The sequence below is a fragment of the Apis florea genome, unplaced genomic scaffold (genome assembly GCF_048593485.1).
Source record: "Apis florea isolate Af1SG1 unplaced genomic scaffold, ASM4859348v1 contig_1789_pilon, whole genome shotgun sequence".
Lineage (NCBI taxonomy): Eukaryota > Metazoa > Arthropoda > Insecta > Hymenoptera > Apidae > Apis > Apis florea.
The window spans coordinates 1,816,098-1,837,381 of NW_028256481.1; the positions used below are offsets into that span (position 1 = coordinate 1,816,098).

The window sequence follows — 21,284 nt, forward strand, 5'->3', positions numbered from 1 at the left end:
GGAATATGAATAATTTTGATTCGTTTTCAATGTTGAAGATTTGAAATTCTACATTATATATTATAAATTCTATATTGGTTATTTTAAACAGTGAATATGATATTTCTTTCAAAAAGAAAAAAATTTTTATCCAAATTCGAGTAATATTCATAAAGGATCGTTTTGGTAAAAATTGTTATACATATCAATGAATGAAAAAAAATTAATATGTAAAAAATAATTTGAGATTTTAAGAATAAAGATAGCACGTGAATTAATCAAAATGTCATTAAATTATATTATCTATATTGTATATTATTGAATTTTATTTATTTAAAAAATAAATTTTATAAAAATTATACATAAATTCTTATAATAATGTATAATATTATATAGTATAAATATTTATAATTTTATTATTGTTTAAAACTATAATAAATATTTTATACATTAGTATAAACATTTTATTATAATTCTAACAATAATAAAATCGTGCAAAATTTAATTTATTTTAAATGCAGCAAAATCGAAAACATTCGAATTTGAAGTAATTTAAAAATTCCAATAATTTAAAACGCAAACATTATCACCATATTTTCCTTTCGTTGATGATCAGTATCATATCTAATCGAAACAAATGGTAACCACAAAACACATTATTACAGAATTACAGTGAAAAAAATTTGCACAAGAGCAGTAGAACATAAGGACACGGCGGAAGCCCGCAAAAGTCGAGGAGTGGCGCACGCTTCCTGTCATTGTTAACGGCGCTTTTCGGCGTGCATCCGTTCCCGGAGAAAGCGTATCGACCGATACTCCTTACGCCGCGGCTGCTTCCGCTCGAGTAGCGTGCGGTTTCCGGTGCGTGGCGCACGTACGATGAAGGCGATACACACCGCCTTCGTGCGCATATCGATACTCAGTCGGAACTGGGCTGCCGTTCGTGACGGTTGTGGTCCACATTAGTTCCCAGATTTTTTATTTTTTTATTTTTTTTCGTCTGTTAAAATCCTTTGTTGGTTGATCTACTTTTTCTTGTTTTATTTCTAAAATTGTGTGATTAACTATATACTTTTGATTATATTTATGTAGAGAGATTGGTTTTTTGTGAGAATTTTTGTGATAAGAATTTAGTGATTTTTAATAATTTTATAATACTTTTTAAATCGTAAGGATTATTTTAATTTTGATAATAAGGATTTTGTGATTTATTTATTTTTTTTTTTTATTTATTCATTCGTGAAATATTAAATAATATTATATTTGTCGATCAATAATCAATCAATGAGTGAAAAATCATTGCTCGTTTGTAAATATTTTCAATATAAATTAAAAAAAAAAAGAATATATAAATTTTTGTGTACATATATTTTTGTATTTGAAAAATTTAGAGTAGTTTAGATTGTTATTTATTTATACATTTTATATTTAAGAGAAATAATTTTGATGATTTTATTATATTGAAAAGTAATTGTGTCATATTTTTATAGTATTAAATGAACTTTATTATTATGTTATCGTTTAATTATGTTGTCCGATTCGATTGTTGAATTATAATTAGTTGTATCCTGAACGAAATAGATAAAACATTATCTTAAATGTTACACACAGAATATGATAAAAATTATCAACTTCCTTTTATGTTTGTCTTGTCTACTTTAATTGGAGTAAAAAATAATTAATTGGACTAAAAATAATTAATTATATTTCATATAATAGACTAAACATTGAATAATATTGAATCACAAATCAGTACAAGCCAAAAATAATAATCATTACTTCGAATTTGCTCATTTTTATTATTTAAGATAAAAAATTACTTACAAAAATTAATTTCAGTATCAAATACTTATATTATTAATACTCAGCCATTGAATTCAGACTATTTTGAATCCATTTAATTATTTTTATTTTAATTAAACTATTTTTAATAATTATTAAATTATTTTAAAAAGTTAAGTACATTATAATAAGATTAAATATATATTATATTCTGGATTGTATTATATATATTTTGATCCACTTCCATTGCTGCTACAACAAATTATTTTTAAAACTTAATTTATCAAATTAATTTAACAAAAATCTTATCAAAGCTAAATATATCAAATATATTGTTATTTTTATAAAATCACAAAAATTTACAAAAATCTAATCTTTTCAAATATCTATATATTGTTAAAAAATTTGCTATTGATCACCACCTAAGAAAACACTATATCTAAAATCAATATTTATAAAAAATATATATTAAAATATAAAAGTTACTTATTAGTAAAAAAATAAAAACTATTCTATACTTTGAATAAGATTGATCGATTTCGAATCTCACATGGACTATTGAAATGGCTACATTTCCACTCTGGGAACATCCTGGACGTAGCCTGGGAATATCCTGTCAGAACTCCTGCATTCCGGATCGGCGAGTCGGAGTTATGAAATACCGAAGTGGAAACGCTCGAGCTGCCACGAGAGGTGGTTTTGCATTTCAGTTTCTCGATCAAATTCCATCTATGCTTGGTCTCTGTCTGTTACATAGTATCCATACTTTCCTTTCTCTCTCCTTGGCTGCTTTTGTTTCATACAGAGCAATTGCTTTGAAAGAATTTTCCGGTTACTATAAAACTTTTCTCTTGTTACGTATTATCTCTTAATTACAATAATAGAATTTCTGGAAAGAAACACAGTAAAAGTTAAAGGATAACTGCGCACGATTTACACAGAACGATTTACGTAAGTAACTGCTACTTCACTAGATTGGAAATACGCTTGCTCAAGTCTCGAAAACTTCGGGAAGGATCGGAAAAATTCGGATGGCATCGAGCTAGATTTTGATAATCTCGGAAACTTGCTTCTATTATAGCATTTCTATTCTATCTTCTCTTATACTATAAATCGTACAAGTAAACAGATCATAAAATCAAATATAAAATAAACATGTATCGGATATTAAAACTAGTTTTGACATAGATATACATAAACAGATTTAGGGTCTGTTTATACTAGATACCGCGCAGTCAACACAATTTATACACGTTTTCCGTGCATCATAGAAATTTGTTTACATGTGTAATATAAACACTTGTAACTAGTAATACAAATATATGTAAAACTGTATCATATTGAATAATATAAACTTTATTATCAGATAAGAATTTGAAACTTTAGAAAAAAAATACAATATACAAATCAATCAATATTATTTAGTTAATTTACTCTTATTATAACATACATCATATTATAATAATTGAATCTTGAAATTCAAATCGATCGCATTCAAATATCATCCGCTTATATTTATACTTTCAGAATTTCAAATTGAATAATAGAACAATACATATAGAATATTGAAATCTCATCAAATTCCATTTGTATTTTTTCAAATTCTGCCAAATATGTAACAATATTATATGCACACATCTCTACTAGAATAGAATATCTTGATATATCACAAAACAAATAATTTGTTTATATTTTGGTCTTTTTTTTTTTCACTCACCTTTTTTTGATGTTTGATAAAATAGAAAGAAAATTCCAAGCTCTAATCGAAATACATTGGAATTAAAAATCGGTTTCGCTATTACGTAAATCTGGTTTTCAAATATATATCAATTTTTGTTATATATTAATTATATCGAAGTTAAGAATAATTGAGGTTCATTTTAAAAACCAGTGTTTTTCAGAACGATATATCAATTATTTGGAATTTCGTTAAGAAATCATATAATTTGACTCAAATCGTATTTCGTAATTATTAGATGATATGTGGATCGATCGCTGGCGGTTCCTTTTTAGTTTTCTGTTGGCAGGATTATGAGTCTTCTTTGATAAATATATCTTTCGATTTTGGATTCTCTATTAAAGTTAATTATACGATAGTGATATATTTTATGGTATAATTTAGTTCTTCGATTATTGTAAGATTTAAAAACACTGATTGCATTTAATTAATAATTAAAAAATAATGCTTAATATTATTATATTAAATATTATAAATAATATTTTTATATTCTTTTCATTTATTTACAATATTGAAGAAATTTAAAGAGAATTAAAATTGTTTTGATGAAATTCATTATATTTATCATAAAAATTTTAAAAGTCTTAATAAACTGTTCGAAATTATTAAATTAACATGTCATGTTTATTTGATTGTTACAGCACCAAGATCATCCAGTGCAGGCACTAACAATCTGCCACCACTGACGTTCCATCAAGTTCATGGTGAGAACATCAGACTCTGCAATGGCGGGACTATTGCCAGAAGATACGAAAGTTTTTGCAGAGGCATCACATTCAGCGCACGTGCAGTGCGGGTCGGAGAAAAGGTATATTTCACAAAAAATTATTATTAATTTGTTATAACACACTTTCAAACATAATGAACGACATAATGAAAAATCTTAATTTATAGATACTATACAATTTTTTAAAATACTTTGAACCATTAACATGTGCCAAATATTTTTCTCTTTATTATAAATAGATATAATTTAATATTATGTTTGCTAAAATTATAATAATTTTTGTTCAATATTTTGTAACAAAATACCCATTAATAGCAATCTCATAAAGTTTCTTTATTATATCTATTTTAAAATCATATTAAATATAAAAAAATTTAGATTATTAAATATAAAAAATTATTAAACAATTATAATTCATAATTTATAATATTTATAACAAAATATTTTAAAACAGAGTTAAAAATTTACTAATACTAAAAAATCTTCTTCTCTATTCTAAAATCATAAAATAAAAATAAATTAAAAATAAAAATTATATAAATTTCATAAATCCTTAAAAATCATTAAAAATCTCATAAAAAAAACACTAAAATATTCAAGATTATTAAATAATTTAAAAATAAAAAAAATTATTTATCATCATTTAAATTATATCAAGTTATATTAAAATAAATTTCACGATCTCATACTTTATGGTGCTGTTGCATTGAAATTCTTTTTATGGATTTGTAAATCTATCTATAGAAATGTTAAAAAAAAATTTATATAAACGTATAGATGTTATTTGATTTTGTTTTCGAGTTATAAATTCCTTAATATATTATATTTATCTTAAAAAAAACTGTGTGTCTATTTATCTTCAAAATGATGCATCCAAACACAAGTTTGAAAACGTTTTATGATTAATTTTTTCACCTTCTCCATTTTTCCAGATATTATTTGTATTTTATGAATATTTTCATGGAATATTTCAACATTATTAATGAACATTCAGTATACAGAATAAATATCTGACTTCGTTTTATAAATAATAAAATTAATTCAACTTTTAACAGAATTATTCTAGCATATAATTCAAAAACAAGATCAAATAAAACATATGCTTGTAAACTTATATGTAAATTCTTTTTACTATTTTCATGTGTACTTTTATTTATCCACTATATATTATACACTAATCATTAAACAATTTTCTTAAAAAGATATTCAAAGACACTCAGATTACCAAAACAAAATTTAAACAAAATTGTTTACTATCGTCTATTGTAATGACGCAATTAAAAATCTGTCAATCTTTAAATCCGCAATTATGCCACTACGAGAACAAGTATTCCCAAGCATCGACGTTAAAACCAGCACGCGTAACAACCCGTCACCGAGGTCGATGCAATTAATCGATTCGAGCCGTAAATATTTCCCAGTAGTGGAAAACATCATTTTTCCCGCGTTTCCTCGTTCCCTACCCGTAAATCGTATACACCAGAGCGGTGGTTAATTGTGAGAATCAGGTGACTGTTGTTCCGCTCCACGACTTTCATCATTTGCATTTTCTATATTCGAACCGGTCAAACAATTGACCTTGAAGAAATTGTAACCGAGCTATTTATTCGAATCGATGATTTAACTTTGCGTTAAGTTTGATTAGATTTTTTCTCAAATGAGGAATTAAGTATATGTGTAGATAGTTCAGCTTAATTTGATTTGTACAATAAAAGTATATTTACATTCAATTATTTATTTTATATAAGTTGTGAAAAAAATGAAAGAGATATTAATCAAAATATATAACAAAAATGATTGTGCATTTCAATAATTAATTAATTATATTATACTTTAGTTATTTATCGCTAATTCTTCATAGATAAATAAAATAATTTTTTATAATTTAATATTTGTCACTTTTCATGCTATAATACAATATTTTTATTTTATTATAATACTCTCTGATTACCTATTGTTTCCTAATCTACAAAAATGGAAACTACTTTTTGAAAATGGAAAAATTAAATATTTTCGAAATGCTAAATATTTTTTATATTTTGAAAATAGCTAGATTTTTTATTTATCATGTTTTTATCATAGCTTTAAGACTAAATATCAGGACATTTAATTATTATTCTGAATATATATATAAAAAAAAAAAAATACAAGATATATACTAAAATATCGAAACTTACTTATTAAGTTGTGTAAGCAATTGAGATTTTTATGAGATGAAGCAAGATGAAGCATAAGAGCGTGACAAAGATAGAACTATTTTACTTCGTACATCTCACTTTTTCTAGCACAAAATTAAATTATTATTATAACTTAATAAATAAGATTTAATCAACAATTTTATATATACGAATTTTTGCACTTATTTTGATTCTCGAAAGCTATTTCACAAATATCTTATAATATCTTATAATCGAAAATTTAAGTTTTATCTTAAAAATATTTAATTTATTTCATGTTTCTTTTTTAATTTTTAAAAAATTCTTCGATTGTTCAGTAATTAGGTCGTTCACCCTAGTTCACCCAACTGATTTACATTCGTAGATTCGGAATGGAAGCGCGTGGCACGATTGTTCCTCTCTCCTTTTATCCTCCGCTCGTCTTCGAAGTGGAAGAGAGCGTGGGCGAGACACTCGAAGGCTCTTCGTGGATTTCACTAAATACCTTGAGGTTATAGAATTTTCACTTGTCGTAGGAAATCTAAACGAATTTATCGTTCGAATTTATTTTGTTTTATAATTTCATCATGATAAAATAATTGTTTTTTATCGTTATTAATCTGTTTATATCAATTGTAAAATAATATATTGTTATTGTATTTGCATAATTGATATCAAAATTAGGATTTCAATGGAATTTTGTCAAAAATACATTTATTTTGTTATTATTTAATAGAATATAATTTTTTTCATTAAAAGTTTATAACTCATTAAAACAAGAGAAACTGAGCTTTAGAAACATTGATGATTAAACTAGCATTATCCATTTGACATTTGACATTGGATATTGGAATATTTTTCTAAGTTTTGTGTACGTGTATGTCATTGTTCGACAAATAACTAAATTCATCCATAAATCTATATGCCTGTGATATGTAATCAGTACTATTCGAATATTCAGTGAATCTTTAGAATTAGCTTGATATAATAAATTATGAAATCACGAAAATTAGTTTCAGAGTTTAGATTGCTAGAATTATTTTTTTATTATATATATATTTTTTTATAGAATTCAATTCAAAAGAGTAAATAATTAATGGAATTTGAAGGATACATTATAATATCGAATAGATTTATTAATAAACTTCGATGAGAATTTGAAAGTTGATAGAGAAGTGATAGAGTGCGAATTACTGTGGTATTCGCGTGGGTGCGCTGGCTTGGAAATTATATTTTAAATTGCTAGAAGCGTAATCATTTTATTTATTTATTGAAGCAATTTAGTCAATTATTTTTCTACTTTTCAATTGAGCAATCATTATGTTATATCACGACTTATCAAGAATTTTTAAATTTTCCTTTTCCTTAACGAGAAATAAGATTCATTATAACTTGATTGTGAAAAAATTTTCAATATTTACTTAATTCTACTTTATCAGGAAAATCTATAAGTTGACTATAATTTTCTATATATATATTTAAATTTTAATTTAGAAAAAAAAATTATAAGTTTTCATATTTAAAAAATTTTTTAATATTAAGAATATATAAAATATCAATTGTCATAAATGAGTCAAGAATGATTCAAAATTAATGATATTTAAATAATTAATTTTATTATATTATATATAATTTATTAAAAATTTAAACTAAGATAAATATTTCAGGAAATAATAAATTGAAGAACTAACTATTTATGGAAAAACGTCTATTTCTTAATTGAAAATGTCTGTGCAAATTGGAATAGCATTCAAATATTCAATAATGAATAATAATAATCATATTAAACATGTAATAGTAATAATATAAATACTTAACGATTAGCATATTAAGAAATGAATAATTTTCATCAAAATTAAATAATTTGCTTACTAAATTTATTAACTCATTTAATTTATTTATTTTATGAAATATCTGTATCATTTGAAAAATATATGATTTTATAAACTTCAAGAAATAAAATTTAAAATATTGTAGTAATTAAAAATTCTCAAGTCTAATATTAGGTTCTCCCTTCTAGTATTTCTGTTTCTATTTATAAGTATTTCTATTCGTAGAATATTTCATTTTTCCTTCGAAACACCTCGAAACAATCTATTTTTTCAGTTTCCTGGTTTTGTCGTTAACGATGAAGGGTCATAAACCCTGAAATAGAGGTTTGAACGTAAATCGTTTAAAAGACAAAGCCACCAGCAGAGACATTTGATTCTAGGAAAAAGAACATCGACTCGAACTCGATATTTCGTAACTTAACTGTTCCCCTGTTGACTATCGCTTTTAGGATTTTCGTCACGTTCAGCCTCGTGACATAACATGGCCGAACTTGGTAGCGAAAAAGGCTCGTTGACGACGAAATCCTTTGATTAAACTCTAAAATAAACGATAAATTCAAATATTTTTTTTTTTTTTTTAAAAACGATACAAATGTAATTTTATAAATTAAGTTGCATTTCTTTCCAATTCTTTTCATTTTAAACGAATTTCTTTAATACGATATAATTTTGAAAATCAATTCTATTTCAAATTCTTCCAATTTTAAAAAATTGAAAAAATAGTATGTGATTTGACACGTTTTAAAAATGACACAATTTTAAAGAATGAAGATTTGTGTCGTAAGAATTCTAAGAACACAAAGTTCAGGTAGCTACGACCTATTAAATAAATTCTCGTGGTCAATTGTAGGCCATTGATTTAATATTTTCATTGTGATATATGGATTATCGATAGAATTTTAGTAATTTTGGATTTTAAATATTTTAATTGCTAGCTTGAATTCCATTTGATCTTATTGCCTAATAGAAATTTTTTCAGAGTTCGTAGATTTCATATTAAAGAATAATGACACGAAAATTATTTAGTAAATTAACTGTTACAAAAATAAATAATAATTATAATAATTCTCAATTATCAAATTAGAATTAATATAATGAAAATGTAAACACAAAAGTCATAATTTATTAACATAACTATTTAACGATAATAGTTTAATATTTCTATAATCAACAATTTTTTGGCATAAAATAATAAGATTTTAATAAGATCTTAAGAAACATAAAATAATAAGTTTATGATAATAATAATTTAAGTAATCAAATTATCATTGAAAGGTATCTTAGTAATCAAATCATTGAAAGTATTTTAACAAGAATCAAAATATTGTAAACTCATTCACTATATCTTACATACTAATAATATTCTTACAATTCTATAAAATATAGAAGAAAAACTAATCTTTAGTATAAAATAATTCCAATATCACAACTTAATAACTAAATAACTAACTAAATAATTTAATTTTTTAACTAAATAATTAAATTAAAACTAACATTATAAAAATTCATCATGTTCAGTATTCATATATTTATATATTATATATTCATAAATTCATATATTCAGTTCTAAAATATATAAAATGAAAAAAAAAAATAAAATTGAAAAAATTATTTCAATATTTTAATATTAAAATAGTATAAGTGCTTTATTTTTCTTAAGCAGATTATTAAATATATTTTTGGACTTCTTATTAATTATAATATTTTAATGAATAAATTAGGAATTCTTGTAATTTTCTTTAATCGATTTTAAATATTCGAATTCCTTCATCTAAAATTATTTTTACTAAAAATTATTTTTATTAGAAAGATTATTTGTTAAAAAAATAAAATTACTTATGATAGTTGTTGATCAAATTTATTCATGATATATTAATGTATTAATATTTAGACAATTTTGAGAAAAATTTGATCAATTTCACATTATTTGACAAATAAATTTGTTAATTATCATAATTTTTCCTTAATTTGTCGAAATCAAATAAGATTTGGAAAATTTTTACTTTTTCTAATCATAACAAATTTTATATTTGATATGAAATATTAATTTCAAAATTATAAAGATATTCAAATTAATAATTATAAAATAATAATATATAATAATCTTATATATCTAATATATATAATATTTTTAATATTTTAAAATAATAGTGCCATTTTTCTAATAAAGAATTGTATATTTAAAATATATAGTAAGGTACAGTTACGACTATAGAATTATTCCAATTTTAAACTTTCAATTTTTCAGACAAGTCTTTAAAAAAGATATTAAAGATTTAAGATATCGTAAAAAACAAATACGAACGTATTTCTTATGAGTGGGAAAAAAGTTTTCTCTTTCTTACGAGTCAATGAAGCGAGTAAAATCGAGAAAGAAGCCGCAAACAATTCTCAGAACACCTACTTCCCTGGATATCTGCCGCATTTTAGTCACGTTGTGCGACAGTTAACCGAGCGCTATTATATATTATAAATATAATTTCTTTAAAGGAAAATGGCCACTATTATTTTGGAACACTACTGTATTTAACCTTTTAAGTATTATCATTGAAGATACATTTCACAATGGTACGAATTTTTCGTCGTCATTATTATATTATTATAATATATAATTAATATTACTATATCATTTTTATTCTTATTATATTATATTACATTGATCTAACCTACATTGTACAAAATAGTATACTATATTAATTTTCATAATGCGTACATACACGTCATTCCTGCCATGCAAGAATAATCATAGTCATGACACATATACATCACACAATTTAAACTCTTGGCATAAATACTATACTATTACTAAAGATAAATAGAAGATAAGTAGAAGTTTATCTCTTTCCTTTCTTCTTGTTCAAAAAATAAAAAAAAAGAAATCCAATTAACACGTTGATCCAACGTCTCGTTCCAGGTCTGCGTCAAATTCCTCGAGATCTCGGACAATTGGAGCGGCGTGATCCGTTTCGGTTTCACCAGCAACGACCCGATCAACCTGAGAAATGGGCTTCCGAGGTACGCCTGTCCAGACCTAACCAACAAACCCGGTTACTGGGCGAAGGCCATGGCCGAGAGATTCGCCGAAAGGGACACGGTGCTCTTCTATTACGTCACGTCCGCGGGAGACGTGCACTTCGGCATAAATGGCGAGGAAAAGGGCGTGTTCTTCAGCGGTGTCGAGACACGGGGCCCATTGTGGGCCATCATCGACGTGTACGGCAACAGCACGGCGATCGAGTTCGTCGATCCTAACAGGCAACACTTCAATAACATCAGAAGAGGGACCGAGCACAGCAACGAGGACAACGCGCAGCACAGCAGGCACTCGGCCATGGACGACGCGAGCAACGCGAGCAGAGACGTCGAGAGGATTATAGTTCCGTCCATGCAGGGCATGTCGATCCATCACGAGCCCGACGTCGAGCTGCCTGGACTCAGGTTTCAGCCTCCCGGTGTCATCTTCACGCCGTTACCCTTCCACTCGTGAGTGTCTTAGGGACGATCTCCCTTTGTCTCTGGTTTTAATCGCTCGAAGGGCACCTTTCCATCGAGCATCAGGATGATCGGTTTTGTCCACCCTTTTTTTACAATCCGCTTGAGGTAGAAGGAGAGATTGAGGAGAAATGGGTACAAGGGGAAAAAGTTGGAAAATATCTGTCGAATAAAAACGTACAATATGTTGATACTTTGTACAGTAGAATTCTGTTTACATGTTGCTCACTTAAACACTGTCTCTGTCTCCACCAATTTCTTGGAAATTGGACCTCGAAGCGAGTTTCGAGCGTGCCGAAACTGTAACTTGACACCGATTGTTAATTGTTTTGTCCATGAGAAAATGAAAAAGTAGGGATCTCCGTTTGTTTTGCATGAGCACAGTGTGTTGACATAGTAGTAGGACTTTTGTAAACTATGAGAGGATACATTTTGTCAATATGTTTGTTGTCAAATCAGTTTACATCAATCCTTTGAAATCGTTATTCTGTTTTAGTTATATTCGATATATCCATTTGTTTTTCTTTATCAAGTTGATTCGATTGTAGATGATAACGAATTATGAAAATATGACACGAAATAATAATATCAAAAAGTGAGACAATAATATCCATACTTTTTATCTTCGCCATTTTTTTCATGGACGAACAGTAGGATAGTTGACGTCTCATTTCACATTCTCTCTTTTCTTGATTCATTTGAATTTTCAGTAGTTACTTCCTCATTTGAGCGTCCATATTCGATTGTAGATGCTTAAATGCAATAAAGTGTTTTGGATTATTAACAATCCAAAAAAATTTTGATTATTAACATCGATTAAGTAGAGATTCCTGAGATTTTGAACAACATTTTCCTTTGTAAAAACTTTCGTTTCGGCTTATTCAGAGTTATTAATAAAAAAATATTGGATCAATCACAAAGTATTTAAATAAAAGTCAAGTCATATTGAATGGTTGGTTGAGCTCAGCAATAAGTCAATTGATTGCTATTCGTATTTAAAGTTAAACAAAATTTATTTATCATTCAAAATTGTGAAATAAAAAGACGAATATTTTTCTAAAAATATATGAACCTATAAGTTTACATAATAGAAGTCTAACCGATTATCTTCGTTATTTTTAATTTTTCATTTAAATAATCGAATTTTTATTTAGATAATTTATTTAGATTTAATTGTATATTCGGTTGATTTTTTTCAATTATGTAATACGTTAGTATATTTTATTACATCTATGTTTTCATTTCAACGAAAATCATGTAATTAATAATTGATATTAATTCAAATAATAAATAATAAAAGCTCAACTAAAGTTCACTTAATTAAGTATTGATAAAAATTTTGATAAATGAAATTCTATTGTACTAAATGTAAATTTAATTTATTTACAAAATTTTTTTTAAAACAATAGAACAATATTCTATATAGATTTCAATAATACTAAGTTTTGAGAATTCTAATAGAATTACTTATATAAATTAATTTTGATCTATTAGATATATCACTGATTCAAAATTAATAAAAAATTTACTATTTCATACAATATCACAGAAAATATTTAATAATTTATTTTTAAAAAATAACTTATTGTTTAATTAGTAAAATAATAACAAAAGATTAATAAAACGCTATTCTAAGAAAATGTTTTCGTTTCGAAGTTTGCAAATTTATAATTTAATTATAAAATTGAAATTGAAAATTGAAATTGAATTGGCATAAGGTTCCACAGTATGCTATCGATTCGTTCGTGGCTATACTGTTCAATTAAAATCGTTTTCCGGTATCGTTTGTCCTCAAACTCAATTTCCGTCACGCGTGTAGCTTATTCTATGGTCTTATAATGATTGAATACTAATAAGCTCTTTTTAGACGATTCCATGTATTTTAATTCCTATAATAAAGAATTTAAATTTTTAATTTCTTCGAACGAAAACGAAAAAAACTTACTTGATAAAGACTTTAAATAATTTAAATATAATTAATTTATATATTATGCAAAATATTACATTTATAATGAAGATCATAGTAAATCACATATGAAAAACATTCACATATTTAAAGTATTCAATATATACTTTATGAATTGAATTAATATTTTCAGTAAAAAAATTTAATAAAAATTTCACTGTTCAAATATATTTATTATTGCTTAAATATGAACTGCATTCAATGATCTTAATATTTTATTATACAATCAAGGAATATTTTCCTAGAAATAGAGAAGATCTAAAGATCAAAAAATACCAAGAGATTGGTAAAATCTTCAATTAAATTCAATTTAAAACATACTTTTTTTAATTTTTCAATTGTCTAATATTATAAAATTAACGAACCATTCTTATTGATTTCTAATCTATGATATAAAAACATCAATATCAAAAGAACTACTTATAATACTATATTATGATAAAATTTTTATAGATTCAAAAACTTGAAAACTCTAAACAAAAGTAAATACTTAACAATCGAATCCTACAATAGATCATAGTCATCTCAAATTCTAAATTCTAAAAAAGATTTTGGCAATACATATGACTGATTGTGGAATACAATTTTTTTTAGAATTTAAATATTGAAATATAGAAAAAATAAATTAAAACTTAAACTTAGAACTTACGATCTATTGACTATTACATTTTCAATATTCTTATTTTCAATTCTATAAATTAAACGATTCTCTAATTGTTTTCCCATTTCTTCATTTTTTTTCAGAACTCGAGGCAGAAACATTCGTTTCAGTAACCAACAATGCGTGGCGACAAGGACCGACACGGAATTCTGCCATGGCTATGCGTTCACAAGCCAACCACTGCTACTAGGCGAACGATTGGTCGTTCAGATCCTAGCCACGGAACCGATGTACGTTGGCGCCCTCGCTCTAGGCCTGACATCCTGCGATCCGGCTCGACTCACTCCAGAGGACCTGCCGGACGACAGCGACCTCCTATTGGATCGTCCAGAGTATTGGGTAGTCTCCAAACATGTGGCGTCGAGTCCCCAACCCGGTGACGAAATAGCCTTCACAGTGACTCACTTTGGAGAGGTGCAAATGAGCAAAAATGGCGGGCCACCGAACGTAGTGATGCACGTGGACCAAAGTCTTCAATTGTGGGCATTCTTCGACGTATACGGCAGCACGCAACAAGTCAGGATGCTTGCCGAGAGGCCTACGTCACCACCTAGACAGCGCCAAAGCAATCCTTCGCCGGCGACAGTGTTGCAACAGCAACAGCAGCAGCAACAACAGCAGCAGCAACACTGCAATCACAGTAACGCGGCCACAGAACTGTCCAGATTCTCGGAAATGGTTCAGTTTAAACCAGCCATAGGCGGAGGCACGGTGCTCGTGGTGAACCTTCCGCCTCAAACAGGCTACGTCACGCCGTCCTCGTCTACTCCTCAACCTACTTACGCCTCTGCCGGACACAGAAACCAGCACGTTCATCTTCCAGCAACAGCTGCCACCGCATCCACGGCGTCAACGTTGCATCCTGGATCATCCAGACAGTCCTCGCCACCTCTGACAGGCACTATGGCCAGTACAGGATCCTCCACTTACGTGGAGCCAGTGAATTACCAGAGCCTGGACGGTACCCTCATCTCTCAGGCGTCCTCCCATCTGCAACAATGGAGCGAGGGCCTCCAACCTACGCCTGGGCAGCCCAACGAATGTTCAGTTTGCTATGAAAGAAGCATCGACAGTGTGCTGTACATGTGCGGCCACATGTGTATGTGCTATCCTTGCGCCACCCAACAGTGGCGCGGCAAAGGTGGCGGACATTGCCCACTTTGTCGAGCGACCATCAGGGACGTGATCCGAATCTACAGATCCTGAACGATGGCGCAGCCAGTCCGCGAAAGGAACGGTTCCAGGGATTGATGCCTGGCCAACTCGCGTTAACTCGTCCTCTCGAAACAAGCAAACGCCGTTTTCATCGTACAATTCATCGTACGCAATCGTTTTGGTGTTCTCGTCTCGTGGAGAAACTATGCTTAGGATAAATAATATCTTCGATAAAGGGACTTGCGTAGAAGCGTCCAATTATTCTTCTGCTAATTCTTCCGCAGATTTGGTCCTATGTTGATGAGTAGTTTGATTGTTACGAGATTCTCAGGATCTTAGAACTTTAGCAAACAATGGGAAAAAAAAAAAATGTAGAAATGATGGAAGGAAGTGATTTAAAATACGTTTGTTACTATCGAATTGATATATAAGACGAGAACATATGGAATATCTTTGTTGGATCGTGAAGACGGGAAAGATTCTGGTTCGTCGACGGTTTTGCTATCCTCGTAATGTCAATGAGATTTATATTGCTGAACTATATACAGGGTGTTCGCACGGAGTGGATGGAAAATTTAAAGGGTTCTAAACGCTGAAACAAAAATGAAAGTTGATATGCAAAAATATCAATTGAGGCTTATTTATTAAAGAACGAGCAATTTAATTGTTCACAATTTAATTGGATTGCTCTTAATGCTCTAAATGAAGCGAAACGATTCTATCTTTGTTTCGCTTCATTTAGTGAAAAATTATATTTCTTGTAACTTAAAAAATTAAAGAAAGTTTCAACCGAGATCTTTGCATATCAAATTTTATTTTATTTATATTTTGGTTTTTAGTATTGCCTCTTAAATCTTTTATTTACTTTGTCCGCACACCGGTATACCAGTTTCAAACGAGAGACATAAAGATTCTGTGTACGCGTGTATGCCTTCGAGCTTGACAGAGAATAAAGGAAATGAGTGAACGTATGAAAGATAGAAAAAAAACGAATGAGTGAGGAGGTTCAGAAAGAAAGAAAGAAAGAAAGAAAGAACGAAAGAGAGTAACATTAATCTTAGATATTTTCACAATCGATATTATATATATAATATTATCGCTACCGTTATTATCATTACAACTTACTGCTGTTACTATTCTCAGCCTTTAGTTATTATTTTCATTTGTATGATTAATAATATTGTATTTCATGATTCAACAACGACAACAGTCGTAAGTTATTCTTATAAATAAGGATAGCTATTTCGGCGAGTACCATTATTTTTTATCGCTGCAGGCGAATAAATCATCGTATCGACGAAAGTATCGCCATTTGTATCCAACTTTTAGTCGAGATCGATATCGTAGCGTGACTTTTATTTAATGATTAAAAAAAAAAAAAAATACGCCTCGTGTGATTGATAAAGCAGGCGCCTAGGGCGTGCGTAGGTTAGATTTATGTTGCTTTTATACCCCTGTCCGGGTTTTATGTTATTCATTTTCCTCCTTCGTCTTTTAATTTGCTCTCGCAGAGTTGGAACGACCGCGTCATAATCGTGTCCTCGAGCTTGCGAAAAAAGACGCGCGAGCGCGTGTCCTTTCCTCGTTTGTTACTTTCGACAATAACGCTTGGATATGTATGTGTAACTTTGACATTATTAGCGGTTCGAACGGTACCATAACTGTGGTGGCGTGTGTATAATCGACTGCTATTACCGCTATTACGTCGTACGTATTACCAAAGAAACAACGCGACATGATTCCTCCCCGCCCTGTGTACGTTTTCAACAAACTCGTACGCAGCCTCCTCCATGCAACCAGCCTTAAAAGGACGATGGTTTTTGATACGTTTTAGAATTTAGCGTTACCGTTTTTCTACCAAGTTCGCGCGCCTCCAATGCTACACAAAAAATGAACGTAGACTCGTTTCCGACAGTTACAATGCGCAGATCGTAATAAGATGTTCAAAATTTATATTTGGACTATGACACTGACGCATTACGTCTAATCGTGGAGATTGAGGTTTTCGAATGTAAATTATGTTTTTTTGGAAAAGAATTTTTGATATTTTGAAAAACATTAAAAAGTATAAAAATATAACTCCAAATATTGCATTTGAAACAAACTTTATTATCTTATATTTATTAAAATTTTAATACTGAAGTTTAATCGAAATTGGATTAATTGTATTATATACATGTAGTATTGAAGATTTCCGAAAAGATATAGTTCAGGTTCGAAAACTTCGAGTGTTAAAAAATCGAGGCAACAAAAAAAGCCTAAAATTGTTCATATAGTATTAATTATGGAAGCGGTCCAACGAGACGTTACACATATCTTTAACTGCAAACCTCCGCGTTATATTCCTAACTTTATTGAAACGACAAAAGTACAAGCAAAGTTACTATACATTAGATTGCGTAGCGTTTTAAGAATCAATGTTTAGAGGCTTTTATCAGTGTTGACGACTAAAAGGAAATTATTTGAGAAGCTCAATAGTCAAGCAGACGTTAGTTTATCGAACTTTTATATCCTCCATACCTAAAAATAATCTTATAATCCAACGCTATAATAGAACAATTAAGTTTCTATGATTCTTTTGATTATGATGAACCTAACCTCTCTCGGCAATTGAGTTTCTCACTTGTTATGGACTAAAAATAATTTATAGAATTTTGTAGCGTCTCGTACGATCATTTTATTACTATTTAATGTCTTGAATATGATATGTTTTGCGATTGTAATTTGTCTGGACGAGTAATCACTGCCCCACGAGTTTGCATTATTTTGATGAGGGCAAAATATTGATTGGTCGTGAAATGATAACAATAATCTCATTGCACGGTCAGTTGCACATCACAGAGGATCATCCTCCCCATGTGAGATCGCTTTATTTTCGTACAGTTAACGAGACTCGCCAAAAGCGGCGATGTTTCTCTCTTCCACCCGGCTATCAGACGCAAAAAAAAAAAAAAAGAAAAAAAAAGGAAAAAAAAGAAAAAAAATCTTAACGACGATGAGAGACGAGCATCCTCGAGGCCGTGCCTTATAGACATTTTACCGACAGTCGGCATCTCGCGTCATTTGACTCGCGTTGCTCGTCTGAGCTTTCTCCTATCGATCGACAGAGATCGCCCTGGCCAGAAGTTCGTCTCCCGATCATTCGTTCTGGTGATCGATGCTCCGCTCTGTTGAGCCTAGCGCACAATTATAGAAGTATTTGAAAAATTTGTGAGGATAAAGAAACGAGCAATGCAGTGTATATATTTTGATTTGATTTGATTTCGTTTTTGGTTTAAGAAATCGATAATTGTTGCGAGATAGATTATCTCTATGATGCGTTTGAATAAGATGAAATTATATGGAAATTAAAAATTATATTGAATAGAAAATGAATTATTCATTTGAATTTTTTACAATCTACAACATTACATAAAATTACAAAAAATTGCATATTATACTTTATGCCTAAAAATGAATTGACAATAATTAAACATTACTATGATTCAAGAAATAAGTAACATTATATTAAGTTGCTGCGAATTACATATCTATGTAATATATTTTAAGAATATAAAAATATTACATATTTATATTTAAATACTTAAATATTCTTACATAAAAATAAATTTTACATAACACTTCAAAACACTACTGCCATTTTACTATTCTAATCTTTATAGAATTGAAATTCAAATTTTATTTTCTTAAATTATGAAAAATCATTGCCGTTTCTAATAAAATTAATTTCCAATTTTTTTGTTCACGATTTTACATATAAAACAAACGCATCATATAGCAAAAAAATCTTTACTGCCTATCACATCAATCTTCTACGTGTTCAATTAAACTGTGCTTGCTCGTTCAACGATTTTCACACTATGTGTACCGGCGAAAAAAAATGATTTGCGTCAAACATTTCTTCTCCTGGCAAACAAATTGTTCATGAATGCAAATTTGTTCGTATGGAAAAGAAGTGTTCAATATAAGAATATATTTAAAAAAGAAAAGAAAACGAAAAATAAACATTCGCTGGAAAGAGAAAGTAAGAGATAATGATAGTATGGAGAGATAGAGAGAGAAGAGAAAGAGATCACAACAATTGGGATTGCGGTTCTTAGCCGTTCCCGAAGATGCGAGAGCAAAGCGACAGAGAGAAAGAAAAGAGAGAGATAGAGACATAAAGAGTGAAAGAAGAATATTGTCGTGTCGGACAACGGATGCGCAATAAAGCAGTAGTGAAATCTCTAGTCCAGCGAGCGGCAGCTTTAACTCGCCTGCCAATCCAAAAAAGAAATGATGAGGTAATGATGATGATAATGATGATGATAATTGTTGAATTAAAGAGAGAAAGAGGCGATCTTTAAAAAAAAAAAAAAACGATTGAGTATGAAAGGGATAGAAAGTGAGAGAATAAGAAAAGATTATGAAAGGTTATGTATAAGTGTATTTGAATATGTATGAAAGAAAGAAAGATAGAGAGTGAGAGATAGAGAAAAAGCGAGAGAGAATGAACAGAAATTTTATAAAATACAAAGTTTTAAATGAAAAAAATTTGCTAATTATTATCGCGCGTGTCGAACAAAACATAAAAAAATCACGTAACATGCGTAACGAGAATCTTTTTATTAGGATACTCTATTTACGATAGAATCATAATAGCCGTAATCGCGTTCGACTTCGATGAAAAGTGACAAAAGCGAAACGTCGTTCTCTGCGTTCAATATTCGCTCTTTCCGTTTCATACATTATCAAAAAATTACAAAAGTAAAAATTAAAAAAAAAAATTAAATAAATAAATAAAATGAGGAAAAATAAATTCCGTTCCATTGAACGTAAACCTACAAAATATACGATCAATGGTAACTTTTTTATAGATGAACGATATTCTAGATATTATAGATACATATTAATTATTATTCTAAGGATTGAATGAACAGACGTTCTCGTTGATGCCATCGCTTCATTGTCGTCGTGTTGACATTTATTACCATTTATATATCGGTGTACCGATCAATCGATGTTTTTTATTTTCATCATCGTTATTGTGGTTCTTCTCATATGCCTTACCCAACCATCTCTCACTGTTTTTCATACAAACATAACTTTTTTTTTTTTTACATAATAGACATATTCAATCAACAAGTTGGAATTTCCTTTTTCGATTGTCATGCGAGGACACTCTTCTTTATTTTTACTATTATTTTTATTATTATTATTGATATTAATATTAATATTATTATTTTTATTATTATTATTATTATTATTAATATTATTAATATTATCATGAGTTTTTTGTATCACTCGGCGAGATACGCACGAAGAGCAAATTTAAAAGCGTATGTTGTCAGGAACAGAAACGATCCGAGACGCGCGCGCGCGCGTTTTCATATCATGTTACACCGAGTGTACTATCCGTTACATCGCAGTTTGGATAAAAAAAGAAAATATGTCACCCTTTCCCTTCCCTCAAGATTGAAAGATGATTCTATGTGCGATAAGAGTTTTCTGTAACTGTAAAGCTGTCGATTACGAATTTATACATATGTAATATAATTCGTGTAGCCGCGTGCTGTCCTACACAATAAAAAGCCTGTAATATCTATGAATTTTATCTTAATACAATTATTATCCTCTTTTATCCTTTTAAAATGAAGATTGAAATTAATTAGTATTTTTAGTAATTATTTTATTTGACATAACTTTTTCCATTATTCAAAAGAACGTTTAGTCCTTCGATTTAGTTTTCTCCTAACCGATATTAATAAAAAGTATGTTGTTAAGAACATTTTAAGTATCTTTTTTTTTTTATATATA

At 28.8% G+C, this 21,284-nt stretch overlaps 1 protein-coding gene and 1 long non-coding RNA gene across 6 annotated transcripts in view; one reads left to right on the forward strand and one right to left on the reverse strand.

The window, feature by feature from the left end:
• Positions 1 to 21,076, forward strand: part of neur (E3 ubiquitin-protein ligase neur) — a 181,317-nt gene extending 160,241 nt beyond the window's left edge. For 4 of the 5 annotated variants that reach the window (XM_086910510.1, XM_003696105.4, XM_086910487.1 and 1 more), the window contains exons 2-4: positions 4,141 to 4,307; positions 11,129 to 11,697; positions 14,417 to 21,076. In XM_086910510.1, coding sequence (XP_086766636.1) covers positions 4,141 to 4,307; positions 11,129 to 11,697; positions 14,417 to 15,539 — 1,859 coding nt within the window. In that variant the 3' untranslated portion in view covers positions 15,540 to 21,076. Of the gene's footprint in view, positions 1 to 1,018; positions 2,455 to 4,140; positions 4,308 to 11,128; positions 11,698 to 14,416 lie in introns of those variants that run through there. The other variant, XM_086910496.1, reaches the window with a different exon arrangement.
• On the reverse strand, positions 288 to 2,733 carry LOC147658678 (uncharacterized). Its single transcript, XR_015292685.1, has 2 exons — positions 2,312 to 2,733; positions 288 to 1,025 (listed from the first exon to the last, which is right to left on the reverse strand). It is a non-coding gene; the product is annotated as an uncharacterized LOC147658678 (long non-coding RNA).
• Positions 21,077 to 21,284: the final 208 nt, after the last annotated feature.